The sequence below is a fragment of the Lepidochelys olivacea genome, assembly GCF_965140295.1.
Source record: "Lepidochelys olivacea isolate rLepOli2 genome assembly, chromosome: 1".
NCBI classification, from domain to species: Eukaryota; Metazoa; Chordata; order Testudines; family Cheloniidae; genus Lepidochelys; species Lepidochelys olivacea.
The window spans coordinates 323,461,901-323,483,618 of record NC_140411.1 but is presented as its reverse complement, the minus strand read 5'-3'; the positions used below and the strand labels follow the sequence as shown (position 1 = coordinate 323,483,618).

At 39.7% G+C, this 21,718-nt stretch overlaps 1 protein-coding gene across 2 annotated transcripts in view; it reads left to right on the top strand.

Moving 5' to 3' along the window:
• GRAMD4 (GRAM domain containing 4) overlaps nt 1-21,246 on the top strand; it is a 148,953-nt gene extending 127,707 nt beyond the window's left edge. The window contains exons 12-20 of one of the 2 annotated variants that reach the window (XM_084617397.1): nt 1,821-1,864; nt 1,968-2,077; nt 4,555-4,709; nt 11,577-11,594; nt 12,193-12,340; nt 12,838-12,931; nt 14,089-14,173; nt 16,023-16,091; nt 17,366-21,246. In XM_084617397.1, coding sequence (XP_084473523.1) covers nt 1,821-1,864; nt 1,968-2,077; nt 4,555-4,709; nt 11,577-11,594; nt 12,193-12,340; nt 12,838-12,931; nt 14,089-14,173; nt 16,023-16,091; nt 17,366-17,467 — 825 coding nt within the window. In that variant the 3' untranslated portion in view covers nt 17,468-21,246. The remainder of the gene's footprint in view (nt 1-1,820; nt 1,865-1,967; nt 2,078-4,554; nt 4,710-11,576; nt 11,595-12,192; nt 12,341-12,837; nt 12,932-14,088; nt 14,174-16,022; nt 16,092-17,365) is intronic. The other variant, XM_084617398.1, reaches the window with a different exon arrangement.
• Nucleotides 21,247-21,718: the final 472 nt, after the last annotated feature.

Genomic DNA, 21,718 nt, shown 5'->3' with positions numbered 1-21,718 from the left:
AAACCGCTTTCGATTTTATGAAAACCGCATGCTGAAGTAGATAAGAAAACTTCAAATAAACTATAAAAAGAAATAAAATCCAACATACAAACTGCTGTAAGTGAACTTCCTGGCCATCCAGACCAATAATATTAACCCAGAATAGTAAAATAATAACCCCCTATAAGAGCCCACCATCTTCAACCACCATCCCTTACTTTTTTAAAAAAAGCTGGAAATAGGTGGCCTCCTGGGGAAAGTTAATAACTTAAACTAACACTTTAAATGCCACCTCGTGGTTAATATGCATTCATGCTCTGTTCTGGGCTTCCTTGGTGCAATGTGCTCTTTATGAAAACTTGATTAATAAGTGAGCTGCTGCATTCTGCACTAGCTTTATTTAACTGTAGCTAATGCTCCCAAGATGTAGACCCATGTTGCAGTATTGTAATCTTGAGATGACACAGACATGCAGCTTCATTTAGGGAGTCTGACATTTCCTCCTAAATGTCTTGCCATCATCTTGAATTGATCATACCTGAACTCCTTATCTTTCATCCCACAGCCTCTGTAATCACCCCATTCTTTGTGATTGTTGAACACACTACCATCTGTCGTGTAACTTAAGCCTGAAGGGAATCATCAACTCCTCCCTCCTCCTCCTCAGCCAACACCTTCCAGGCAGTCTCCAAATTCTACTACCTCTTCATTCACACCACTATGGTCTGACATCCTTTCTCACCCAACAGCTAAAATTCGCATTCATGCCCTGATCATCTCCAGCAACTTCCTTGGCCTCCCTGACACCTACATCCACCCCTCTGTTCTGTACAAAGCATGGCTGCTAAGAACTTTCCTGGCTCATTGTTTTTCTCACAATACCTTGAATGCCTCTACCCTCTCCCCTACTTTCTCCCCTGCTGCATCAAGTTGAAGCTGCTTGTCTGTCTTCCAGTTCCTGTGTAATTCTGCCCCTCATTTATTCACATCTGTCTTTTTTCATCTCTCCTCACCCCCAGACCCTCATCCTTCTCTGTTATCATTGATGCCAACCTCAATGTACTATTTATCTATTTCTCCCACAACAGTCAGAGACCATGCCCTCCAGTATGTTTAGTAGAGCCTAATGTGGGATCTATTGAAAACTATGTATTTTATGGTGCCTCAATAGCAAGGGTCAAGGAAAAATGATCTTTAGAAAATTCTACTAGGCCATCAGTAGAGTGGTTACGTATTGGATAAACAGTGTTCTTCATCAGAGCTGTCAGAATCTAGCAGGCTCAATCTGCTTCAAAGAGTGTACCATTCAAATAGATCCACCACCCTCATGAGAGAGGTGGGTTCTGACTCCAAACCAAAGAAGCCAATGGTCAAACCATGACACATACAATAACAACTTCCCAAAATTCTAGTCCCATCCAAAACCTATTAGTTCAGATTTGACGTGTTGTCTACTTACGTAGTTTGTCTTTTGACCTCTCCATTATTCTGAAACTATGACCAGGACGCACGCATTTTCCAACCGTAACAATAAAGTTAAGCAATTCCTTCCACTTTCTTTAAATAACCAGTGATTAATAGGTCAGAAATTGAAGAACAAGGTATACAACAAAATGGAAATCCCCTGAATGCTGATTAAATACATTTTAAAGGGAAAACATGCATGTTGTTAATAGTGCATATTTCATAATTCTCTAGACTTTTAACTAAAGCCAGAAGAAACTAAGTGGTTGGCTTTCAAGAATCACTTAACATAGAAAATAACTGAAACTGGTGGAAAGCAAAGTTCTCTGCAGGCAAAAAGTATATTGCAAATTAACTGTCTCTTGCTTTTAATGCAGAACCTATTTGGCAAAATGGCAGACATACTGGAAAAAATCAAGAAGTAAGTTTATATTTTTCTTTTTCTCCTAAATAAACCATTTGAACAACCTCTGACCAGCTGAAAACAAAATGCTGTAACAATTATTTCTGTTTTGTTTTTACAGCTTGTTCATGTGGGTCCAGCCAGAAATAACACAGAAGCTATATATTGTTCTATGGGCAGCTTTTATTGCATCCTGCTTCTTTCCCTACAGGATTATAGGGCTTGCAATGGGTAAAAATTACATATATGATGTTTATATCATAGGATAGATGTAGCTCTTTACATTTTAGAATTTGTTTCTTGAAATACCATCCAGTTTAAGAAGAAAATGTTTTGATAATGTCATCCTTCCTTCAAAACTTAAGTCCATACATTAAAGCACCATATTTACTAAAGCATCAGCATTGTTCTTGGCACTGTGTAAGATACACAGAATAAAGGCACAGTCCCTGCCCCATGAGGCACACAGTCTAGAAGACAGAATAGACAATGTACCAGGAGAGCTACTGAATGGTAACTTTGAGAAGTGGGGGATGTTGTACAAAATAGGCATGGTGATGATATGCTATTGACATGGGTTAGAGCAATGGTTTTCAAACTCTTTTTCTGGGGACCCAGTTGAAGAAAATTGCTGATGCCCGTGACCCAGCAGAGCTGGGTATGAGGGGTTTCTGGGGGAGGGGCTCAGGGCTGGGGGTTGGGGTGCAGGAGGGGGTTAGGGCTCTGGGCTGGGGGTGCAGGCTCTGGGGTGGGACCAGGGATGGAGGGGTTGGGATGCAGGAAGGGCTTCTGGGTTTGGGGGGGCTTAGGGCTGAGGCAGGTAGTTGGGGTACAGGAGGGGGGTCAGGGGCTCTGAGCTAGGGGTGAAGGCTCTGGGGTGGGGCCAAGGGTGAGGAGTTTGGGGTGCAGGAAAGGACTCCAGGTTTGGGGGCTCAGGCCTGGAGCAGGGGATTGGGACGTGGGGTTGGGGCGCGGACTTACCTCCAGCAGCTCCAGGTCAGTGGTGCAGCCGGTGTGCACAGGCAGGCTTCCCTCCTCTCCTGGCACCGCGGACTGTGCTGCATCCTGGAAGCAGTCAGCAACAGATCCGGCTCCTAGGCAGAAGCGTGACTCTCTCCTGTAGGCACTGTTTCCTCCCCCACCCCCAGCTCCCATTGGCCAGTTTCCAGCCAATGGGAGTGAGGAGCCAGTGCTCAGGGCGGGGGCAGCACGCGGAGCCCCATGGCCTCCCACCTAGAAGCCAGACCCGCTGCTGGCCGTTTCTGGGGTGCAGCGCGGTGTCAGAAAAGGTAGGCTGCCTTAGCTGGGCAGCACCGCTGATGGGACTTTTAACGTTGCAGTCAGCGGTGCTGACCAGAGCAAGGCAACCCAGTACTCGGTCGCGACCCACGGTTTGAAAAACACTGGGCTAGAGTTTGAAGGCCTCTCTGTTTTACACACTTCCTGAAAATCTGTGGCAACTTGGGATGTAAGTGTGAGGCATGGCGGGCAGCAGGGAAGAAGTCATGAAGCTGAGAATATTTGGGAAAAAAAAGAGCAGTGACCTCGTTGGTAGAACGAGGACATATTGGACAATAACAGTAGGGGCAAAGTTGTCCCTTTACATTTGTCCCTCTTTATATTTGATTGGTTTGGCCAGGGGTAGTCAGTAGGGGTTTTGAATAGGAAGGAAAGCTGTGTGAGCAGTGGCCAAGGATGCTTTTTGGCTGCTGCGTTCAGTATACTAAGCTCCTGAAGTATGGGGGGGAGAGGTGGGGTGTTTTTGAAATGAGAAATCAGGAGAGAAAAGCCTCTTCTGTGTAACATGTAACCATGCCCTACGAATTAGGAGTGCCCACCATGCACAGGTGCTGGAATTAGGAGTGTTAGGGGTGCTACCACACCCCCCAGCTTGAAGTGGTTTCCGTTATGTACAGGGTTTACAGTTTGGTTCACTGCCTCTCAGCTCCCCCACTATACAAATTGTTCCAGCACCCCTGCTACCATGTATCTGTAATGAAGCTTGTGACTGTCGTGTGCAGTTCTTAAACTGTAGGTAATATTTTAAATGTGGCATTGACTTTACATTGCTGCATTAGATTAAACACCTACTACACATATTGGGTCACTTTATATGCTGATTGAATTGACTGGCTGGAATTTTTTTTCCATTGGCTTTCAGAATGAGATTTCACTCACTCTGAAGACTCCTTTTAAAATCATTAGTCTCTGTTAAGAGATTAGAGGTTTGAAATATGTTCAGTAACCTAGCATAAAGGAAGAGGAACTTTTGTGTAAGATAAAAGGACATAATCAGCTGTCCAAGAGCTCTCTGTTACTATTTAGATTATTATAGGGGATTACTGTTTTAATAGAAAAATAGGCAAAAGGGCATCTCTCATGTTTCTCGGTTTTGTTCTGAAAACAGCAGATGGATGTTTGAATTTTTTTTAACGCTTCTCAGCATTAAATACTAAACTTATGCAAAGAAACCAAAATTATAGCTGCAGAGATCTTGCAGTTGTAGCTCCCACGTTCTCCACTTAAATTACTTTTGTGAGATGAAAGTGTGTATGTGGGTGTGCTATATTTTTTATACAACATCGATTAGAAATATAATTGCAAAAATATGGTTTATAGATGGACTTTATGGAAAAGTGATGGAAAATCTGACAATCTTAATGCCAGTTACTGTGTTTGCTAAAAACAGATTTTTTTCAATTGTTCAGGACTTTATGCTGGAATTAAGTTTTTCCTTATTGATTTTATCTTCAAACGATGCCCAAGACTTCGAGCTAAGTATGATACTCCTTATATCATCTGGACAAATTTGCCTACAGATCCTCAACTCAAAGAAAGGTCTAATGCTACAGTGTCAAGACGGGTAAGTAAAGTTTCATGTTTTTACATATCAGGCAAAGTCCACTTCTTTTTTTTCTCTTTTTTTTTCTCCGCCCCCCCCACCCCCCAGTGACTAGAGCACATTGAGGGAGGGGTAGGTAATTGTTACACCTAATTTCAGCGTTCATACTTCAATGGCGGTCTGACGTGTCTTTATTTTTAAATCCAGGGTCCCAATATTCATAAAGTGACTTGCTTTTTTGTGGACAAAGAATTTTCTTTTAGTTAAAACCAAAAAAAAGGGTGGAGGGTTTGGGGGTTCTAATGTTTATAACCAGAAAAATTACTAAAAATAACATATAGGTATCCATATTAATCTGTATTTTTATAAGAAATTTGCTTACATCACAAGTAAAAACAAGGGTTTTTTTCCATATGCCAGAAGTGAATACTCAATGTGCTATTTCATAGATACTAGGGTCAGAAGGGACCATTATGATCATCTAGTTTGAGCTCCTGCACAACACAGGCCACAGAACTTCACCCATCCACTCCTGCGAAAAACCTCTCATCTATGTCTGAGCTATTGAAGTCCTCAAATCGTAGTTTAAAGATTTCAAGGAGAAGAGAATCCTCCAGCAAGTGACCCATGCCCCATGCTACAGAGGAAGGCGAAAAACCTCCAGGGCCTCTTCCAATCTGCCCTGGAGGAAAATTCCTTCCCGACCCCAAACATGGCGATCAGCTAAACCCTGAGTATAGGGGCAAGATTCACCTGCCAGATACTACAGAAAATTCTTTCCTGGGTAACTCAGATCCCACCCCATCTAACATCCCATCACAGGCCATTAGGCCTATTTACCATGTGCTATTTGGGTTACCTAGATAAAGAATCACTGTGACACTTAAAAGTACACATGGGATAATAAATAGTTTAAGTTTAATAGTGTAGTTTAATAAATGATTAATAGATGGTTGTAAGAATGCTAGATATAACTAGTATGTCTTATAGAGATGGTTATAAGTTCTTCAGTAAAAAACATGGTAGATGAGTATAAACCCATGGTCATAAAGAGCCTTCAACATTTTGGGCTTTAACAATTGATTAACCATTTATTAAAACATTATTAACTCTTTTATAAACTATTGATACATGTACCATTAATATAAACTGCAATCTTATTCTGCTTTGTACATAATTACTAGCAGTACAGTTCTTGGAATAAGAAACAATAACTTTGCTGATTCATGAAGCAAGTTGGAATGCAACATGCTTTTCCACATACTTGTTGTGAACACTGCCAAGCTCAGTAAAACTTTGCTGAAGATGTACTTACAAGGAATGCTTACGTGAAATAGAGCTAGATGGAAATAGAATTTTATCTTAGAATTTTGTATAGTGCCCCTTACCGTAATATCTGAGTACTCTGACAATCATTTATAGCAGTGGTTCTCAACCTGTTTTCATTTGCAGACCCCTAAAAAATTTCAAATGGAGGTAACACCCCTTTGGAAATCGTAGACATAGTTTGCGGACCTCCGGGTCTGCGGACCACAGTCTGAAAATCACTTTTCTATGGTAATGACAACCTTTCACTGACCCCTTAAGCATAATCTACGGACCCTCAGGCATCCACGGACCACAGTTTGAGAACCACTGATTTATAGGACTATAATCAACCTTTAAAGAACAGTATTATCTCTTTTGTTATCTGAAAGATTTTTAAAATACTAGTTTTCTAAAAGTACAATATTTTCCAATAGATGTGATTCCTCCCCTGCCCCCCGCTTTCCCCACTTTGATAGTGTCTGGTTTCTAAATTAACCACTAGCACTCGTAGAGAAAGTCATTGTCAGGTTTAACAAACCTGGCTATGGATCCAATCTGTAAAATTACTGAATGAAACCAAAAATGGTAGCCAACTTTATCCCAAACCCATCTACCCTCCACACAATCCTTAACTGGGGATAAAATGTTCATGACTCAAGACTTTTCTGAATCTCTGACAGGAGGACTCATGCTCTGTTTAAAAGTAGTGCTAACATTAAACCAGCTGCTTGCTCAAGGGGCTGAGAATGAGGATATAATACAGTCCATGTACTACGAGTGAGAGACTTGCACTTTACTGCTTTTTTATTCTTTCCTATCCTTTTCCACTGAGGCATCCTTGTACTACAATAACCCTAAAGGCAAGATGATAAATAGCCCATGTCTGCTTAGCTGTTTTGTAAAACTTGATTCAGTTTCAGTGCACAGATGTCATTCGTTTTGAATTTTTTCATCTTGTAGGGCTCAATACTGAGAGTACCATGAACTTACAGAGAAATCAGAAGCAGCAGAGGGTAGTCAACTCTTCCCAGGATTGTCTCTTTATAGATTAAGGGCTCAATCCTGCACCCACATGTCGGGCATGTGTGCATTACTCAGCTGGTGATGCATGTGGGTGATGAGAATGAGAATGGAGCCCTTCATGTGTAATTTCTGTGAGAAATGCCAGCCTGTAGAACTGTGCATTGTGCTACCAGTCAAGACATAAGAAAATAAAGTGCAAGAAAGCTTTCCAAATTCAGCTGTGTTTGTGCTGCCTTGTCAGAATTCAGGCTTTGGGCTAGATCCACAAAGCGCCACAAGACTTGCAATGCCTAATTCTTAGGTGCCCTGCTTGCAGACAGAAGTCAGAGCACTTACTTAGGTGCCTGAGCTCCCTTTACAATGTATGGGAAGAATCACACACTCGAGAAGGGGATTCTCAGAAGTCAGAAAACTGAGCGGGGAGCCACCAAAGCTAGCTTGTAGGAAATGCCAAATCGCACCCTCAAAGGGAGCTAGGCACCTAACTCTGAGGCAGAGGGAGATGACTGGTGGATAGAAAGCTGGGTAAATCGTTGGGCTCAACGGGTGGTGATCAACGGCTCGATGTCTAGTTGGCAGCCGGTATCAAGCGGAGTGCCCCAGGGGTCAGTTCTGGGGCCGTTTTTTTTCAACATCTTTGTTAATGATCTGGATGATGGGATGAATTGCACCCTTAGCAAGTTCGCAGATGACACTAAACTGCGGGGAGAGGTAGATAGACTGGAGGGTAGGGATAGGGTCCAGAGTGACCTAGACAAATTGGAGGATTGGGCCAAAAGAAATTTGATGAGGTTCAACAAGGACAAGTACAGAGTCCTGCACTTAGGAAGGAAGAATCCCTGCTATAGGCTGGGGACCAACTGGCTAAGCAGCAGTTCTGCAGAAAAGGACCTGTATTTCAAGGAATCCCTGTTGAGGTTACAGGGACAAACCATCCCGATGAGTCGAAAGAATAGTAAATATGGCAGGCGACCAGCTTGGCTTAATGGTGAAATCCTAGCGGATCTTAAACATAAAAAAGAAGCTTACAAGAAGTGGAAGGTTGGACATATGACCAGGGAAGAGTATAAAAATATTGCTCGGGCATGTAGGAATGTTATCAGGAGGGCCAAATCGCACCTGGAGCTGCAGCTAGCCAGAGATGTCAAGAGTAACAAGAAGGGTTTCTTCAGGTATGTTGGCAACAAGAAGAAAGCCAAGGAATGTGTGGGCCCCTTACTGAATGAGGGAGGCAACCTAGTGACAGAGGATGTGGAAAAAGCTAATGTACTCAATGCTTTTTTTGCCTCTGTTTTCACTAACAAGGTCAGCTCCCAGACTGCTGCGCTGGGCATCACAAAATGCGGAAGAGATGGCCAGCCCTCTGTGGAGATAGAGGCGGTTAGGGACTATTTAGAAAAGCTGGACGTGCACAAGTCCATGGGGCCGGACGAGTTGCATCCGAGAGTGCTGAAGGAATTGGCGGCTGTGATTGCAGAGCCACTGGCCATTATCTTTGAAAACTCGTGGCGAACCGGGGAAGTCCCGGATGACTGGAAAAAGGCTAATGTAGTGCCAATCTTTAAAAAAGGCAAGAAGGAAGATCCTGGGAACTACAGGCCAGTCAGCCTCACCTCAGTCCCTGGAAAAATCATGGAGCAGGTCCTCAAAGAATCAATCCTGAAGCACTTGCATGAGAGGAAAGTGATCAGGAACAGCCAGCATGGATTCACCAAGGGAAGGTCATGCCTGACTAATCTAATCGCCTTTTATGATGAGATTACTGGTTCTGTGGATGAAGGGAAAGCAGTGGATGTATTGTTTCTTGACTTTAGCAAAGCTTTTGACACGGTCTCCCATAGTATTCTTGTCAGCAAGTTAAGGAAGTATGGGCTGGATGAATGCACTATAAGGTGGGTAGAAAGCTGGCTAGATTGTCGGGCTCAACGGGTAGTGATCAATGGCTCCATGTCTAGTTGGCAGCCGGTATCAAGTGGAGTGCCCCAAGGGTCGGTCCTGGGGCCGGTTTTATTCAATATCTTCATAAATGATCTGGAGGATGGTGTGGATTGCACTCTCAGCAAATTTGCGGATGATACTAAACTGGGAGGAGTGGTAGATACGCTGGAGGGGAGGGATAGGATACAGAAGGACCTAGACCAATTGGAAGATTGGGCCAAAAGGAATCTGATGAGGTTCAATAAGGATAAGTGCAGGGTCCTGCACTTAGGACGGAAGAACCCAATGCACAGCTACAGACTAGGGACCGAATGGCTAGGCAGCAGTTCTGCGGAAAAGGACCTAGGGGTGACAGTGGACGAGAAGCTGGATATGAGTCAGCAGTGTGCCCTTGTTGCCAAGAAGGCCAGTGGCATTTTGGGATGTATAAGTAGGGGCATAGCGAGCAGATCGAGGGACGTGATCGTTCCCCTCTATTCGACATTAGTGAGGCCTCATCTGGAGTACTGTGTCCAGTTTTGGGCCCCACACTTCAAGAAGGATGTGGATAAATTGGAGAGAGTCCAGCGAAGGGCAACAAAAATGATTAGGGGACTGGAACACATGACTTATGAGGAGAGGCTGAGGGAGCTGGGATTGTTTAGCCTGCAGAAGAGGAGAATGAGGGGGGATTTGATAGCTGCTTTCAACTACCTGAAAGGGGGTTCCAAAGAGGATGGCTCTAGACTGTTCTCAATGGTAGCAGATGACAGAACGAGGAGTAATGGTCTCAAGTTGCAGTGGGGGAGGTTTAGATTGGATATTAGGAAAAAACTTTTTCACTAAGAGGGTGGTGAAACACTAGAATGCGTTACCTAGGGAGGTGGTAGAATCTCCTTCCTTAGAGGTTTTTAAGGTCAGGCTTGACAAAGCCCTGGCTGGGATGATTTAACTGGGAATTGGTCCTGCTTTGAGCAGGGGGTTGGACTAGATGACCTTCTGGGGTCCCTTCCAACCCTGATATTCTATGATTCTATGACCTGGGGATTACAGTGGACGAGAAGCTGGATATGAGTCTGCAGTGTGCTCTCGTTGCCAAGAAGGCCAATGGCATGTTGGACTGTATTAGTAGGAGTATTGCCAGCAGATCGAGGGAAGTGATTATTCCCCTCTATTTGACACTGGTGAGGCTACACCTGGAGTATTGTCCATTTTTGGTCCTCCCACTACAGATGGGATGTGGACAAATTGGAGAGAGTCCAGTGGAGGGCAACGAAAATTATTAGGGAGTTGAGGCACATAACTTACAAGGAGAGGCTGAGGGAACTGGGGTTAGTGTACAGAAGAGAAGAGTGGGGGGGGGGATTTGATAGCAGCCTTCAACTACCTGAAGGGGGGTTCCAAAGAGGATGGAGCTAGGCTGTTCTCAGTTGTGGCAGATGACAGAATAAGAAGGAATGGTCTCAAATTGCAGCGTGGGACGTCTAGGTTGGATATTAGGAAACACTATTTCACTAGGGAGGTGGTGGAACCTCCATCCTTAGAGGTTTTTAAGGCCCGGCTTGAGAAGGCCTTGGCTGGGATGATTTAGTTGGTGTTGGTCCTCCTTTGAGCAGGGGATTGGACTAGATGACCTCCTGAGATCTCTTCCAACCCTAATATTCTATGATTCTATGACTCCCTGCGCTCGGGATTCCCAGCTATGAATCCTCTCCTTGAGTTAGGCACCTAAGCCAGGTCAGCCCTTTCTGGCAAAAAATGAGAGAGAGGTCCCCTGTAGCCAGTAGCCTAGTGGTTAGAGTTCTCACCTAGGATGTGGGAGAGTCAGGTTCAATTTCTTGCTCCAAATCTGACTGAGTGGGGATTTGAACTTGTGTTCCGTATGCTGGGCGAGTACTCCAAACCATTGGGCTACTGGATATTAATCATGAACCCCGCAGCTAGCCACAAAAATTCCCGATATGTGCATCCCCGGCTGTCTTTTGTGTATGGCCTGTGCTCTGAGCAGGCCCCTTGGATTGGGTTCTGCAGATAACTAGGAGAGGGAATGCCTCGTTTGAGAATCCCACCTGGACTAGGATTCAGAGCAGTTCGGCGGCATCAGGACTTAAGCAGTTTTGCAGATGCCTACTAGGGTTAGGCAACAGCTGAGTAGGGGCTTCAAGGATCAAAGGGGGTACCTAAATGTTGGATTTAGGTGCCTGAAGTGGCTGTTAGCTGCCTAAGTCGCTTTGTGGATCTCGCCCTTTATTATGGGGCAGCATCCAATGACTTAAGAGCTTTGTTTGAAAGTTGATTTTGCTTTAGAACATGATGTTTGAGAAATCTCCATTCCTATCATCAGTGTTCAATAATAACCATGCCAGTTTTAAGAGTGTTAGCCTGGGAAATTCAGATCAGCTTCCAAAGTTGGAAGGCCAGCCCACCCTAAGATAATATGAATAAATTAAAATGGTGTGCTCTAACCACTGATAACTTGTTTTAAATTGCATTCATTGTGTGCAATTTCTTGGTATGTGAGTAAGATCTTGCAGCTTCATTCAATTTATGTTTTATTCTGTATATGATACTGTTAAATAGATTTCACTTTTTTTCTTTTGTCACTGTCACATTTGTGTTTGTTGTTTCTTTTCCTGCTAGCTGTCAGGGCATGAAAAGGTATGGATCTTAGTGTGGAAAACTTGCTTTCAATTTGGGCATTTGTGTTCATAATGAGCCAATGCTATTTTGTGTGTGCTTTTAATGTTTGCTTTTTTTGTTCTTTATTTAGACTGAGTGTTCTGGGTTTGGTTTTTATGTCTCGAAGACAAATCTTAAATACTGCTACTGGTTATATATTAACTGGGCGTGGGGAAGTCCCTCCTAGCAAATTAATTTGGGTTGTGTGCAGTGACATATCAACATCTAATCACACTCCTTGGTGTGCAGAGACTGTATTTAAATACAGATGCCTCTTGCAGAATGTTTTTTGGAGGCATGAGACAGCATCTGTCTAAAGAATAAAATTGCAGTGAACCAACACCCCTTAAAAATTATCTTCAGATGGGATATTAGTGCATTATGGTATAGCAAGAATACTATGGTATTGTACCAAGTCCAATTTGTGCTGGAGACAGCAAGAATGCTATTCAAGGTTATTTTTAGCTATCCTTTTAAATTTGATTTTAAATGAAAGTTAAAATTAATAATTAACTAATCATTTAAAGAGTGCAATTAAATATTGCTGTTCAAATTAATCCAATTTATTTCCCTGCAGGTTCAAACAGCATCATCGAGAAGTTATGTGGGCTCAGGTGCCCCAGCTGGAATAAACAAAGATGAAGACAGTAGTCGTTTTCATACCACCAAAAGAGGCAATTTCTATGAAGTCTTTAACCTATCAGAAAATGAGCGTCCTTTGGCAGGTATTTGTACAGATATTAAGGTTACAGTCGTGGGAAAAATTAACTCTTTTAAATTAGTCAGACATGTAATTTGAAGTCTGGGCCCTTGTCTGCATATCCCAGCACTATTTAGAAATGAACTGTATTGTAATAATATCTACTCTAAACTGGTATAGACGGGAGATCAAGTTAATCTTTTATCCATAAGATTCTCTGAAAGAACCCAGTGCTCACTCTTCCCCCCTGTCAAATTTGTATTACCACAAAAGATGCTTAGTCAACTCAGAGGAAGTAATTTAACCCATTCTTTGAAACAAAGATTTTCACGTTTGCTATAGAGCAAAAGCTTTGCAATCACCACATACATGAAGCTTCATTTGTAGAATATGCTGCTTTTTATAGGAGAACTGTCTAATTGATGGGGAGCCATCTCTCTGATTTTAAAACTTGTATCTTTCTTTCTGTCCTAAAACTCTTTCCTTGACACATTTGATTTTGTGTGTTGTATTTTCTGGTAGTATGTGAAAATGGTTGGCGCTGCTGCTTGATTAACAGAGACAAGAAGATGCCCACGGACTACATTAGGAATGGGGTTCTTTATGTTACAGAAAAGTAAGTCATTGGCACTTGGCAGTACATTGTTTGGGATGGGAGGACAGGGGAACAAACTTATTGGGAACTCATTTTCTTTTGTAAATAGAGTTAAACAATGAAATGCAAATTTAAATGTAATCCTATAGGAAAAGCTTTAAACTACCTAGCCTCCTGACATTTGGATATACAATGTTTTTTCATAATACTAAACATACAGAGAAACTGTACAGGGTAAGGACAGTTGGAAATTGGAGCATGGTAGGATTTAACAAATGCATTAGGTGTCCGAAATGTTTGTAGATGAGGAAACCGTAGCATCAGTGTTTAGTATGTTAGCGCTTGTTACGGTGAACGGGACAACTAAATTATGAAAATTTAAAGCACTAGCTACTTTTATTAAGTGCGGTACAAATGGTTGCTCATTATAGTTTACCAAATGTTCTGTATTTTGCTGTGTATTTTGAGTGCTGTGTAAACCCCGTTAAAAATGAATGTATGGCTTCTTTAAAAACAAAAAACACAGTTGAGTAAGTTAAGTTTTGGTTTCAAAATCAAAACCGTTTTCTCTTCACACACTGAATGGGTATTACCAATGCTGTTTGGGATCTTAAACTGAAATTCCTTCAGTGTATTAGAACCTCGTGGAACTAAACCTAGGTTATCTGTATACTGTGCCCTCTAGTGATGGAAATAATTCTTCTAACATCTAGAATTTCAAGCATTATTTTAGCATATCTTCAGGTTTGTCTGCATTACAGTAGTGTGCAGCTAAGTCCAACTTTTCATTAGTTTTCACTTGGAAGGGGAGGAGGTTATATGGATTTGGTGGGTTTTTTTAACTTTCAGTACAGTGGCCTACTTTTGCTGTCATTTAAGATTTGTATGTTTGTTCTCATTACATAGACTTTCACTGTAAGAATATGAGTATGAAATATTTGTGCATACAATAGATTACTGATCCTTCAGAGGAATTAGATGTTCAACTGATGGAATTTATGAAAGTTTTTGATTTAACGTAAAATCATAATTGGAAATTACGTTTTTCACACAATTCCTTGCAAAGCTGTTTTGAATTTAGAGAATTTCAAAGCTCTTTGGAAGAAGGCAGAATTTTAAGAGTTTTGGTTTTCAGATTATTGTACCAAATAAACACTTTTCCCCCCCTTTGTCTTCAGTTACTTGTGCTTTGAAAGCTCCAAATCTGGCTCTTCTAAGAGAAATAAAGTTATTAAACTAACGGAGATAACAGATATTCAGAAGGTATGTCTCTGTTTTGTTGAGTGTATAGTAATTTGGGAAGTTCACTTTTTCTGTTCCATTGCTAATTTTACTTTGTTTTCAAGGAGTGTATATTTAAGAATCAGGCGGTGGGGTTTTAGATTTTATAATGCAAGTAGATATGCAATCATCTGAGCAAAGGTGACAAATTCATAGAACTATTTAACTGAACGTTGGGGTTTTCCTAATGCAAAATTGGGGTGAATGTGAAATAATGCAAAGCAACTTGAGTCTTCCAGCAAAAGATGTTTACAGGACTATATGGCGTGCTTTGAACTCATAATAGTTCAAATGCAAACATTAGGGTTCTTTTCTGGTGATACCTCTGGTAATAGTCTTTTTCCTATTGAAGACTGATTATAATATAAAACTAAGTTGGAAACTGGGTTCTTCTAGTTCAGTTTCCTGAAATCCTCATTCCTCCCTATTTGATTTCATGGAATTAAAGGCCAGAAGTGACAATTAGATCAACTAGTCAGACCCTTTATATATCACGGGCCATTAAATTTCATCCCCTGTTTTGCGCCTAATAACTTGGGTTAAACTAAAGCATTTCAATCTTTGGGAAAGTACATTTTTTACTTTGGGAAAGTAAATTTTTGTGTACCAGAGAACAGGAGAGACTGAGGTGTCCCCATGTGGCCCCTGAAATGGCAGGGAATTGATTAGGTGGGATATACCCAGGTTACCTTTCACTTCCTTCTCAATCTGTCCCTCCAGAATTGAACTTCTTTCCTCCTGAGGCCTCTTTATCGCTACTGAGAGGTGAACTAACCTTTCCATCTCAAACTCTCAGCCTCTGTTATGCTTGACTCTCTCTTCTGTCTCTTAGTATGTCATCACAGTAACTTTGTCACCAAAATTTTACCCTTTTCCTGCTCTCTTAAAATCGTGATCCACGCCAAATCCCTGTCCTATGGATTACTGTATCCTGATTCTCGCTTCACCCCTTCCACCCCATCCAGAATGCGGCTCCGTACCCTTCTCCCCCTTGATTTCAAATCTTTGTCCAGCCTCTCATACATACAGCTATCTCCAGTATTTTGTCTAAGTATTCTTTTCCTCTACTTTAAATACTTCCTTAAATCCTGTTTCTTAAACCCAGTAATCTCTCTCCTCTGCCCTCTTTCATACTGATCCAACAGTGACAAAGATGCTCTCCAGCTCTCGTCATTAGGAATGAGGGTTTAATCTCATGTGGGGCCTTTAGGTGGTAGGGAATAAGAGACTGAAAACTGAACAATCCCACAAAAAACATGCCACAGAAGAAACTTACATTCTTGAATATTATTGTTGGCACTTCCTTTTGCTTGGCTTTGGTTTCTATTCAAGCGGTCCACTCTTGCTACAGTACTTACGAGAGGCAGCGTACAGTACATTGTTGGATTTTCAGTGTACTGCATTCACGTGATGAGAGTTCTTTAGCCCAATAGGAAGCTATGATTCCTGCCATGATTCCCGTACCTCTGAATTGTCACTTATCTATATTTCACCTTAATCATATCAGTCTGTGAACTCCTTAATGCACTTGCCGAGGCAGACCTCCACAAATGATCTTAGAACAAGCTGTGCACAAACATGTTAAAAGTACAAGGAAAACTTATTGCATTGATATATTTGGCTTAAGTTAGGACCAACTTAAGCCAAATATACCAGCCACATCTGACACTTTAAACAGTATAGACACTTTTAAACAGTATAAGTAGGCAGCTTTTAGGCAAGCTTCAGAGGTGGGTGGGAGGATCCACAGTAGACCGGTTACATCACATTCTCTTTCATGCCCCTTTGTAATTGTTCAGCCTGTAAAGTATCTTCGTTTGTTTTTTTGTAGTACAAAGTGCTCTCTGTTCTCCCAGGATCAGGGATGGGTATTGCAGTATCAACGCCAGCTACACAAAAAGTAAGTAGCCTGCTCTGTCTGTGTTGCTGCACTGCACCCTCAAGTGATCAGGGATCCTATTCTGTTTTAATAGCAACATAAATGCCCTCCATTTCTTTATAGCTTGTGTCGGGGGGGGGTTGCGCGTTTAAATTTTTTGCTCTCACTCTGCTATGTTTTATTCAGGTTAATATATTTTGGAAGCTGAATATATCTATTATATAGTATAGTTGACATTGTTTTAAAATGGATTTACTTCATCCCCTCACCTGTGGTGCCCACAGCTTTCTTACTCCAAACTTAAATTGACCATTTTCTTACCAACCTTCTTCATGGCAACCATAGGAGCTGTTAGTAACACTGCTGCAAACATGTTAGAAACTGGAGGCCACATTCTCTGTATATAGTGCCTTGGGGTAACAGTGTCCACAATGCACCTGAAGAGTAGTATAATTGGGGTAGTTTGAAGGCCAATATGATTTTGACAGGTCCTCCAAAGCGTGGCTGAAATCCACCAAGTTTTCCAGCTTCAGTCATGTTGTGACTTTCCAAGAACCTATAAACTAAAAAGTCATGAACGTTATCTAGTTTTTAATAAGCATTTCAGGTTTACAAAAAGCCATTTTAATAAGCAGGGAAATATTATTGAACCTTGATAACTAATCAAACTACTTCCTCGTAAAGAGATTCCTTCTGATTCATATGCTAGTTAGTGTGCTGAGCCTGGGCATGCATTTGAAAATTATTTTTTTTTAAAGATAATTTTAATAGACAACTAATTACTCAGGATGTTTAAATTGGAAATCTAGTGATCTAAAACTCAGTGCCACTGCACCATTTTAGAAATCCTAAGACTATCTTAAAAGAGCTCTGTCTCTGGTTAACAGGAAGGCTTTATAGGTCCCAAACAGTTGGAAAGTGAAAAAGAACAATTGGTACAGAACATCTATGAACATTCTGTGCAAATGATAGTTGTGATCCAGTGCACTAGCAGAGGAAAATGGGAGATGGAAATGGAATACCTGGGGGAGGTTTTCTTAGGAATCGAACACTGAACGGATTCTTAAACTTTTAGGAAAAAGCCCCTTATAACTTCCATTTGAATCCTGCTTGTTTCACTGGACCAAAAAAACCTAAAAATCTAATATAGGCTTATTAAAAAGGAAGGGGGGAGAAGGGTGTTAATTTGAAAGAACCTGGTCAGACTTTTTTCTAAAGACTTCAGGAAACTTTCTGATTTCCTTTAGCCTATAGTTTGGTTTCATTTTTTGTTTTGTTTTGTTTTTGTCTTGTAGCCATTAGTGTTTGGTGCCATGGTACACAGAGATGAAGCTTTTGAGACCATTTTCAACCAGTATGTGAAAATAATCTCTGCAGCATCGAACAGTGAAAGCTAGTATCTTATCTTCAGACGATCTAGAGGAGACTTTATTTTACAACTTGGTAGTGAATAATTGAACATCCTCATCTATTTTGCAATAATTTTTCCTGTCACATGGTTTATAGTCTATCTGTTACATGAATCAAGTGTATTTTATATATGCCTTCATGTTTGTTTTTAAGGTTTTTGTAAAAAAACAGTGAAAGTGCTATCATCACTATTAGCCTTGCACATTAAGCACTTTTAATGTTTATTTACTGACATTAAAAGCTAGGACGATACTTGGAGAACTGCCTAAATATCAGACACTGGGACAGATTCATCCCTTGGATACCTCCATTGATATCATCAGGGATTAATTTTGCCCACTGTCTGTTTTTTTTGCATGAGTAGAAACACATTACAATAGTCTGGTGTATGTTTCTTGAGTACAACAATCACTGAATTGGGTACTTTATCAAACCAGTATCACCACCTACGAAATATCACTATTAGCTGGTAAGAATATTAATATTAAGGCAATTTTTCTTGCTGATTTCTGTATTATAAAAGATTTATTTTTGAACAGTTTGACCTGATTCAATTTTTGGTGCATACATAGTTTCAAATTCCTTGTACAGTGAATTCAGCATTACAAAGCAGAAGGAAATGTTTGGAACCTTACCTTCCTTTTCTGATCAACCCAAGTGGAAGAAAAGAACTACTTGTTTTTTGAGGGCATCAAAACTTTGTTCATAAAATGTTAGGCAACATATATTTGTATTCCTGTTGATATTTGTCATGGAAGGGCTCAATAATTGTACTTGTACATATAATGTAGCAAGATGCACGTACGTTCATGCAAAAAGATTTAATGAGCATCTTTTTCTGATGCGGGGGGAAGTTGGGAATAATTACACCCAAGCAAAACTTGAGATCAGCTTTGTATGTTATATATTCATTTATATTTGGGATTGTGGGGGCGGGGAGGGTTTGCGAGAATCCCTTACAACAGAAATGTCAGGATAATGTAACAAATGAAGACATTATTTTCAGAAGAAATTATTCTATTTTGATCTCCCCTTTCTGTATTCCATTTTTCCAACAATAGAACCTGACTTTGTCAAATGGAGCAGTGACACTGTGCCTGCCTTCTCCATAGTTTTTCTCTGTTGAGGGGCAACGCATATAATAATATTGGTCTTACTTTAAATTTTGAAAGCTTGGCATATTCCATGTAATATAAAGCCCATCTGAGAGTTTAGGATTTCATTTGCATTCTCCTAAAGGCACAGCAGAATGTATACTAGCTCCCCAGTATATTTTCTCCCTACTGCACTTTTGAATTTAGTAGTATTTTTATTTCACAAACTTTCCCATAAGACGGATCAAGAAGATAATCCTGTTAGCCGATCTAAAAATTGTTGATTTTAAAGTCAATACACTTCTTAGCCATGTGTTTTCTATTTAAACAAGTTTTATGGGACATCATTACACAGAAGATCTTTAAACAAACTCCAGGGTTACATTCAGTTAAGGATAACAACAATACAAAGATCCAGGGAAAAATGGCACTCTGAAACTGTAGAAACCTATTTGAAGTGGCAGTGAAGATAATGTTAATATTAATATGAATAGTTAATGACAGTATTTCTCCATATTGTATTTAAAGTTCATGTGCATTGGGATTCACTCAATTGAATATTTAAGGCACAAAGTTGTTCATGTTAAAGCTCTGTGCTGTATAAATATGTAGCACAATCCATCTTAAAGAATTTAAAATTAATATCCGTGCACTGAGTTCAGGAAATCACTTAATCATGTATTCAAATGTCCTGAATAATTATGGACCTCAGCACATGCTTAAATACAGTACGAAGAGGGATGTTTTCCTGAACCAGGGCCTTGAAAGTTTAGAGTATAATTTAAATTGGTAGGTGATCCAATTACCCACTATATAACAGGGATGTTAACCAAATACCATTTTGAAGCTACTTTCATTTGGCAAATAGATATTCATTTGGCATATATAGGCTTATATTTAAGTAAAACTATTACTTTTAATTTTTAAGATTTTTTTTAAAAAGCAATTTGATTTAAAGAGAAGAAATTGTCATTTATACAACAGCAATTTATTATATAGTTAGACTTTTATAAAGCCTCCTTTAAGGATCAAAGTGGCAGATGAATTACAATAAGTGGCGAATAAATAAGCATTAATATAGCTTAATGTTATGTACAACTTAGTCATATTCATAGTTCATTCAGTTTGTCTTAAAATCCCTTGGGTGTTTGTGAGGTTGTCATTTTTTGAAGAAACAGAAGATTATATTTTTTACAGAGCAAGTGGTTTTTCTTATTTTTGTATCATTTTCACGTGTAATTTTTACCTTCACTCTGATCATAAGGCAGTGGTTTTAGTGTAACTGCTGGTAACTGCACTTATTACCCCCAACCCCCCCCCTCTCCCCCCCCCCCCCCGACTGACTGACTAGTATGTAAAATTGTCCTATATTCTGGTACCTGAAAGACTAAAATATTGTTGTGTTGATGATGCCAGGACAATTAACAAGACTCATTTTTAAAGAAATAGTAAATCATTTGCCATCTTCCCAGACTTAGAATCCTCCTACAGAAAATATACTTTTTTAAAACTTTAGTTTGGTCAACAAAGATAACCGTCCTACTAATACTGATTTGTCCTTTAAAATTAATCTGCACTTCAACAATATGTACTTTAAAAAAAATTGTTAAAGCAGTAAACTTATTGCAAACTACAATGCAACATTGGTTCATGCTGATAAAAATAAAATGAACTGGATTTTTTTAAAGAGTAAAATGTGTAATATAACTGATTAAAGATTCATGTATATATTTTGCAAAGTTCACTTTACATTAGGTTATATGAATTACTGCAGAGTAACTGCTCTCGTGTTACATAATTAAAGGCACTAAACAATAACTTCAGTGCTCTTACTTGTGAGTATTGCTACACTTTTGTTTCTCCTGGGTCCTGAAATGCTGGGAGGCAGTGACAAATACATAATTTACTTGTGTAATTGCACTGAGGTTAATAATTTAAAATTTACCTTTCTGCATACAATATGCAGTATAGTCTTCTTTTGATTCAAGATTGAGTGGTGCCACTTAATGTAAAGTTACTTTTTGACAGCAAAAAGTGATGTTTTTGCCATACTATTGTTCATTTGCTGTCATTTGTTGTAATTCTGTTGATGTATGTGGTTTATTGTTGGATCATTCACATTTAATTGGTTTAACTTCTTTCCTAGAAGTGTAGTGGTTAGTTTGAGTTCCTTTCAAGAAAAAAAGGGAGATGAAAACTTACCACATTTATTATTCATCAGTGACCATTTAAATACAAATTCCTGATGAAAAGTTCAGATACAACATCATGTTTTTCTGTACTTTATCACTCTTGTGAGGTCAGATTGACTATAAATGAGCTACTTATAAGTGGCAACATTGCACAAAAAGCCAGCAGCAAAACCTAATTACTGTCCATGCAGACCAAGAGAGAAGATATTTTACGTGAGAGTTAAGAGGTGAACGTGTGTACATTTTTTTTTTGGCAACTTAAACTCCTGCAAAGAAAACTGGTAGTTTTTATCGAATTCTGTAAATTTTGGCTGATATTTAATTTCTATTACTAATCATTGAAATAGAATGGATGTTAAAATAGTTTTTATGTCTGAAGTTTGTCTATTTTGAAGTTGTAAATAATTATGCATTGGCAGTGTAACTTTTGTTCAACAAAAGACTTACACTGTGTGAAGAATTGAAATAATGAAACAATTTGCCTGTACATTTTTTAAGAATCTTGTTTGTTTAAAAAAAGTATTGTATAAATTATAATTTTTATTTAAATAAACCTACAAATGCTTTGTGCTAACAGGTATTTTTTAACAACTTTTCATCCTTCAGATAGTACGAACTTAGTCTTTCTTTATGTCCACAGACTAAGGTTAGTAAAAATTATTTTTTTGGTATGTTTATAACCCCATCAAGAAGATCAAATAGGTAACAGGTTTTTATAAGTAGCAGTTTTATGTGCTGTTGCTTGAATTTTTACATCCACAAACCATTATTGAATTAGCTCATATAACTTGTTTGAGATTAAAAAAAAAAACCAAAACATTTTTCTGTCTTCATGCTGTTCAGATTTTTTTTTATACAAATTCTTTTTGCAGTGGTGGCCCTTAACATTTTCTGGTCTTACCTGAGAATATGATGTATTCCCTTCTACATGGCTGTATTTACTGTAAGAAAC